This window comes from Herpailurus yagouaroundi, unplaced genomic scaffold (assembly GCF_014898765.1).
Source record: "Herpailurus yagouaroundi ecotype Mexico unplaced genomic scaffold, PumYag 182, whole genome shotgun sequence".
NCBI classification, from domain to species: Eukaryota; Metazoa; Chordata; class Mammalia; order Carnivora; family Felidae; genus Herpailurus; species Herpailurus yagouaroundi.
This window is the reverse complement of record NW_024412413.1, coordinates 504,291-511,186: the sequence shown is the minus strand read 5'-3', so window position 1 is coordinate 511,186 and position 6,896 is coordinate 504,291. Positions and strand designations below refer to the sequence as shown.

General features: G+C 58.1%; 1 protein-coding gene across 5 annotated transcripts in view; it reads right to left on the bottom strand.

Moving 5' to 3' along the window:
* TUBGCP6 (tubulin gamma complex component 6) overlaps positions 1-6,215 on the bottom strand; it is a 31,196-nt gene extending 24,981 nt beyond the window's left edge. For 4 of the 5 annotated variants that reach the window (XM_040490488.1, XM_040490485.1, XM_040490486.1 and 1 more), the window contains exons 1-2: positions 5,073-6,214; positions 3,642-3,805 (exon numbers count right to left, since the gene is read on the bottom strand). In XM_040490488.1, the coding sequence (XP_040346422.1) occupies positions 3,642-3,805; positions 5,073-5,813 (905 nt within the window). In that variant the 5' untranslated portion in view covers positions 5,814-6,214. Of the gene's footprint in view, positions 1-3,641; positions 3,806-5,072 lie in introns of all 5 variants that reach the window. The other variant, XR_005795122.1, reaches the window with a different exon arrangement.
* Positions 6,216-6,896: the final 681 nt, after the last annotated feature.

The following is a 6,896-nucleotide window of genomic DNA, read 5'->3' as shown; positions in this document are numbered from 1 at the left end:
AAAAAAAAAAAAAAAGAATAAGCACAAAGTTCACGGCAGCATTATTCACACCCCAAGTGTCTACGGACAGATGAATGGATTAACAAAACATGGCCTGTCCACAAAATGGGGACCATCCGGACTTGGAAAGGACGCTGTGACAGAAGCTACAGCATGGAGGAACCCTGAAGACACCCCGCTAAGTTGCCTGATCCAGGTACAAAACCGTATCCTTAAAATGCTTAAGATGGCAAATTTCACGTCGTGTACACTCTGCCCCCCACCCCGCCCCCCCAGGGAAGGAGTGAAAGAGAGCTTGCTGAACGCGCCGGGCGGCCGGCAGGGGGAGCTCGTGGTCCCCACCACTCCGGGTCAGGGACTCCAGACAGCATCTCCCCGGCAGGAGGTGCGGCCAGGCTTCCCACAGGCTTCCTCCTGGGAGGGTGCAGAGCCCAGAGCAGCTGGAGACAGCGAGAGCCCCCTGCGAGCCCCCGGAACGTGTTATCGAGGTTTCCTTTATCCCGTTCCTCAGAGCAAGTCTCACAAACTTTCAGGACATATCAGGTACGTTGGGCCTCGCAGAGGGAGCCTCTGGGCACCAGCAGCTCTGCCTCCACAGGGTCCTTCGCCAGGAACTCACAAACGGTGTCTACACAGCACAGCCATATCGTTCAGAAGCAGCCAAAAAAAACCCAGTATTGCTTTTTAAATATTCCTTTGGAAACTCTCAACCCTTACTGAAAAGCATGAAAGCCTGGTTTTTAAGATCCACCGAGAGAGTCATTTCTTAATAAAGGGAGCTCAGGGAATACAGACCCTTTTACAACTCTTCTCATTTTTAATACCTAACCAGCTCTTTTCTCCTCCTCTGCAAAAAAAAAAAAAAAAGTAATTCTAGGTCTAGCATATCAAAAACATATCAGAAAGAGGATCATTTATTCTTCAAAGACAAAAGTCATTTCCTGTGGGGGAAGAGCTCCAGGCTACAGGACATTCCCACATCAGCCACGTGTCTGACCACCAGCACGTTTTGATCCCATCAGGAGGGATATACAAGGTCAGGAACAACACGTCTTAGAAGCTGTTAAAATACAAATGCTTTTTAATCGACAACGCACCATAAACGGATTTTCCCCTCGTTCAGCAAGTATCAGGGAGCAGCCAGGTGGACAAGCCCTCAGGGGCCGGCGCTGCAAAAGAAACAAGGAAGCACCGACTCGGAACCCAGGGCCAGGGAGGGAACAAGAGGTCCTGGGAGCAGCAAGAAGAGAAAAGGGGTCAGCGTGAGTGGGGCCGGGGGCCGGGAGGACGCCACAGGAGGGCCGGCCCTCGCTCCACACCAGGGGCAGCCATCCGGCGTGGCAGACGGAGCAACAAGGTGCCGGCAGTAGCACGAGCGGCGTGGAGGCGAGAGGAAGGGGCAGGAGGAAGCAGAGAGGCCAGTCCTGAGGCGTCCAGATGGGCAGGTGGGGTGTGGCCAGACCACGGACATCAGCCCTCACCTCCCAGGGGAAAGAAAAGCCCGAAGGAAAAACCTCTCAAGATTCGAAGTCCTTCCAAACGCTCCTCCAGGGAGTCCCTCCGGGCAGGTGTGTGCACGTCTCCCACACCCCCGGCTGCTTCTGCCCCCACCCTTCCAGGGTCGACGCCAGCACCAGCGTGGCCACACGCGCCCCCTTTGGGAATTCAGAGCCGAGGGAGAAAAGCGCACGAAGGAAAACCTATCCCCGCAGGGAGCTCCACCCTTAACATAAAGAAACCGTTGCGCCCAGAACAGGTGGCGGCCACAGAGGAATGGCAGAGAAGCCCAGCAGCAGGGAAGGCGGCCCGGTGCCGGAGCTGGTGGCAGGGTGAGGCACAGAGGAGAGGTCCTCCGGGGTCTCAGTGGACAGGTCACGGCCCTAGGGCTGTGGGGGGACAGAGAGCACCGTCCTAGGGCTGTGGGGGGACAGAGGTCACAGTCCTAGGGCTGTGGGGGGACAGTGGTCACGGTCCTAGGGCTGTGGGGGGACAGACGTCACAGTCCTAGGGCTGTGGGGGGACAGAGGTTACGGTCCTAGGGCTGCGGGGGGACAGAGGTCACGGTCCTAGGGCTGTGGGGGGACAGAGGTCACGGTCCTAGGGCTGTGGAGGGGACAGACGTCACGGTCCTAGGGCTGTGCAGGGTCAGAGGCCACGGTCCTAAGGCTGTGGGGGGACAGAGGTCATGGTCCTAGGGCTGTTGGGGGATTGACGACTCTGCCTCTGAAGGGATAGCACCTTCCCTAGTGCCCACTAGTCTGAACTCAGGGTAGGAAACTAGCAGGTGCCCAGGATCCAAACTGAAACAAGCACCAGAGATTTACCAAATGAGTTTGATCAGAAGACCTCCAGGGTCTTGAGGTCAGGGGGTCAGGGGTCAGCGTTCGGGGGGGTCAGGTTCTCACCAGGACAGGTGAATGTGGGGCCCACAGCTAGCTGAAGCGTGGCCTAAAGGTCTCCCTGGAGAAGCCACCCATGGTGGGCTGAGAGGACAGACTACTGTCCTGGGGGCTCGGCCAGTCATCCTCACAGGGAAGACCACTGTGGTCAGCGGCCTTTGGGGGACACCAAGGAGATTAAGTGCATTCAGAACAGGGGCGCGGACAGAGTGATCTCCTAAACGGTGACCTAGAAAAGTAGGATAAATGAGATACCACCAAGCAAATGTTTGCAAAAGAAAGTGCTAGCTTCTTGGCCCAGTCTTGACTCACGTGAAAGGTTAGCAGCAACATTTAGACTCGCTGTGCGCGCACAAGACAGGCCTGAAGCCCTAACAGGAGGTTACAGGACAGGAAAGACCACACGACCACTAACACCAGTGGCGCTGAGGGAAGCAGGGAGCTGGCCATCCCTGGAGGAATCTGCCTGCGGAGGGACAGGTGGCTACCCAGCAGGAGCCACGCCTCAGCACAACCAGCACCTAAGTGCCCATCCGCAAGCCCGCGGCCACCCTCGGGAGACCCCGCCAGAGCCCAGGGCCGCATCAGAAGGCACTCGATGCCCTGCTAGCCCTGTATCTTCTCCTCACTGCTCCCCAAACTGGCAGACCACAGAACTGCCAGCAGATGACATGGGAAAAGAAGGTTCCAGGAGTAACTGCTGGGAAATGTGTGTCCTCTGTCCCCATCCTGGGAGGACTCGGGAGAGGTCCTGAGTGCAGAGGCCTCTGGACCAGTCGAACCCAAGGACAGAGATGCTGGCCCCAGTCAAGGCAGCACTGTGTGACCGGAACTTATCAGCCAGACAGCAGCACCGTCAGCCCCAGATGTGAAGACCCGTGCACACGAAGAACGCCCCCTCACCGGCACCCTGTGCCTAGGGAGCACCTCTTCCTGACCCTGACCACATAGGCCGCCAGCCTGCCCTTGACACCTCTGACCGGGAGCCCTCACGGTTAGGACATAACTCAGCTGCCAACGGACTGTCTGAATTGGAGAAGTCACTGGCACAGGGCAACCTCTGTGGGGCCGGCAGGTCCTTCCCCTCGGTATCTTTCTCACCTCCCGTGACCCGGGCAATTCTATAAAGTAGCCTGACTGAAACTGCCAGGCTCCTAATCCCATTGGAGCCAGGCTACAAAGCCATGCTCACACGTGGGGGGGGGGGGGGGGGGTGCATTTCACAGTTAAAAGCACACGTACCATCCAACTTGTTCCCAGCACCTCCGCTTGCTGGCCTCGTAGGTGAGCACAGCATCCCACAGGTCGATGTCCGGGGTCATGCCTGGTTCAGACTGGGAGTCAGGAGTCAAGTTAGATGCTGACTGGAACCCTTCATCTTCCGACTGATCCACACTCTGAGGAACCTGGAGACCACAGGGAAGAAGGAAACACCACATATGCCTTTGGGTCTAAATTTCAGCCAAGTGTGATCAGAATTCCAGGACTTTTCCATACGCTTCCAGTTACTAATTACAAGAAATACCTAGCGGAATATTTCCTCTATTTCTCCCAAGCACGTAGGTACCACACAACATTTTCACTACCACTGAATCATTTAAGGAATTAAACGGATTATCAATTTCCAGGGATGCCAGGGTGGCTCATTCGGTTAAGAATGTGACTTTAGCTCAGGTCATGGTCTCATGGTTCTGGAGTTTGAGCCCTGCGTCAGGCTCTGTGCTGACAGCATGGAGCCCACTTTGGATCCTCTGTTCCTCCCCTATTCGCGCTCTCTCAAAAATAAATAAACGTTGGAGAGAGACAGAGCATGAGCAGGGGAGGGGCAAAGAGAGAGGGAGACAGAATCCGAAGCAGGCTCCAGGCTCCGAGCTGTCAGCACAGAGCCCAACACGGGGCTCGAACCCACGAACCATGAGATCATGACCTGAGCTGAAGTCGGACGCTTAACTGACTGAGCCACCCAGGTGCCCCCAAAATAAGTAAACATTTAAAAAACAGTATCAACTTCCAATTTAATAAGACATATAAGTGTCAACATAACTTACGACAGAATTTTTCATGAAATGCTTCTGATCTGGAAATTCCATTTTGGGGAACCCAGGGAAAAAAAATCACAGTGGACACAAGAAAATGTATGCACGCCAAGATGTTCATGACAGTGAGAATTTCTTGTATCAGGGGAATAACAGTAATGACAGCACATCCACCAGCAACAGAAAGGCACAAAACATAAAGGCCAACAATGATTTCTTTAATAACGTAGGACATATTCCACATTGTAGGTGAAAAATACTGCACACGTAGTACAAACCAGTATTTTGTTCCACGTGGCTACTGAGTGCTCCATGTGGCTGGCACAAGGAGGGACTGAACTGGTTACTTTCTTGTAATTAACCTAAGTGTAACTAGCAACTCTGGAGAACAGAGGAAGCGACCTCCCGCCTCACCTCTTAACAGAGGACTCACAGCCTGCTGCTCGGGTCCGCAGGTGGGCAGAGGTGCCCTTGCCCGCGAAGCGGAAGCCCACTCCAGCAGCCCCGCCTCACCATGGCTCAGCCACCAAGTGACCGGGACGGGAGAACTCTCCTACCTTTACCATGACCCAGGGAAGGTCAAAAGAGGCATTTCCAAATGCCCTGGGAGCTGGAGGCAGGACAGCAAACACTCTACCTTAATGGCTAGTCCAGAGAGGTCTGCGCTGTCAGGCATCGGGGGCAGGTCCAGCCGGACATCCATGTCGTATGTGCGGCTGTGCACAAGGGCACCGAAAAGCGAGACCCGGGTGTCTCTCTCAAACCTGTCGCTGCAAGGGTCACCGTATGAGAAGAGCCCAACGGTGGGCAGGCCAGTGCCTGGTGCCGCCTCCATCACCTGAAGCGCTTTCCGGACCATGTCCTGACATAAATACTCCTCTCTGGAGATCAAAGACTGAACGTCCATCTCAAACACACTCAGGTCGTAGCAGTCGTAGCCGCTGTAGGGCACGTTTCTCCCAACATGCTTGTTGTTAAAGAAGTAGTCCCGCTTGCGCTGCAGAACCTGAGGGGGCCCGCTGCCCGCCAGCCGGACCAGGAGGTCCAAAACAGACGTCACCTCCGTCAGCGGACAGCCAGGGGCTGCTTGGAGCTCCTCCACAAGCTCCTCCAAACGGTCAGCCTCGGGGCCGAGACCGCCTGCTCTCAGGTCGAAGGACAGCAGGAGGACCTTGTTCTTCACCGGGAGTTTCGAGAGGTCGGCCTGCAACTTGTGAGTCTCCTCTTGAAACAGATTTGTGAAAAGAGCGTTGTAGGCCACCCTCTTGAGGCCCTGCTTGGCCCTCTTGCGGCTCACGCCGCGCTGGCCCAGACGGGCCTTCGCCGCGGGCAGGAGGGCCTCACACAGGTCGTCGAACAGCTGGGGGACGCTGGCCATGGCCCCGGGGTCGCAGCTCCAGGCCCTGGGGCGGGAAAGCCTCCCAGCCGCGGGAGAGGCTCAGACGGGGCTGAACGCCAGGCGGCCCCCTAAACCCACACCCAGAGGCTCACAACTTGCACTCCCAGGCTCCTGCGCTCCGCGGGCCCGCCGCCCGCAGCTCGGCAGCGCTCCCGTCCAGCAGCCTTCAACCTCTGGGGGGTCACGGAAGCGTGACAAAGCCCAAGAGCCTGCGCCAGGGCCGGGCGCAGGGCACGCGGCCGGCTTCGCACGACCTGCCGGCGTCCCAGAGGGGCGGAGCGGGCGTGGGGCTGGCGGCGGGCAGCGTCCCCGCACGGGGCTCACCCCGCTAACCGACCGCGGTTCCAGCTCCCGCCACCACCGCCCCCCGCGCGGCGTCACTGCCCCGCGACCCCGCAAGCGCGCTGGAGCCGGCGCGCCGGAATTGCGTCATCGGGAGGGGCGGGGCAGACCCGGAGGTCGCGGCGGGCAGGGCACTTCCGGCTGGGAGCCGGCGGCCTAGGTGCGGGAACTGAGGCCCACCGCGGGCTAAATAAAGGAGGCGGAGTCAGGTTGGGAAGGTGAAAATGAGCCAGGGGGAGGGCTCAGCCCTGCCGGAGGGGAGGCTGGGACGGGAGTGTCCCCCGAACCCCGCTGGGGGCTCCGCGCGGGAGGGACTCTGGCCCGCCGCGAGGTTTGCGTCTGGGTGGACACCCCCCCGCCCCGCGCCCCGCTTCCCTCCAGTGCGCTTTGGCTCAGACCCGCCCAGCTTCCCAGCCCCCGCCCCCCGCGAAGCCCTGTTCCTCTGTGGGCTCGCCTGGGGGTTGCCGTAGCCCGCTTGGTCCGGACTGCACTCTCCACTCTTCCCGAAGAAACCCATTTTTGCTGGCAAAATAACTTTGATTTTTAAGGTTAATGTTGCTCGGTGACCTGGAGTCCCGACAGGAAACCCGGCAACTAGCTTGGAGCCGGCGAGCGGACAGGCGAGAACCTGTCCGGTTCGCAGCTACCAGAGCGCCCGGCTTTGTCGCCCACCCTGGAGCTGGAGGGCGAGTTTGCTCGGCGCTCGGTGTGTGAGTGCCA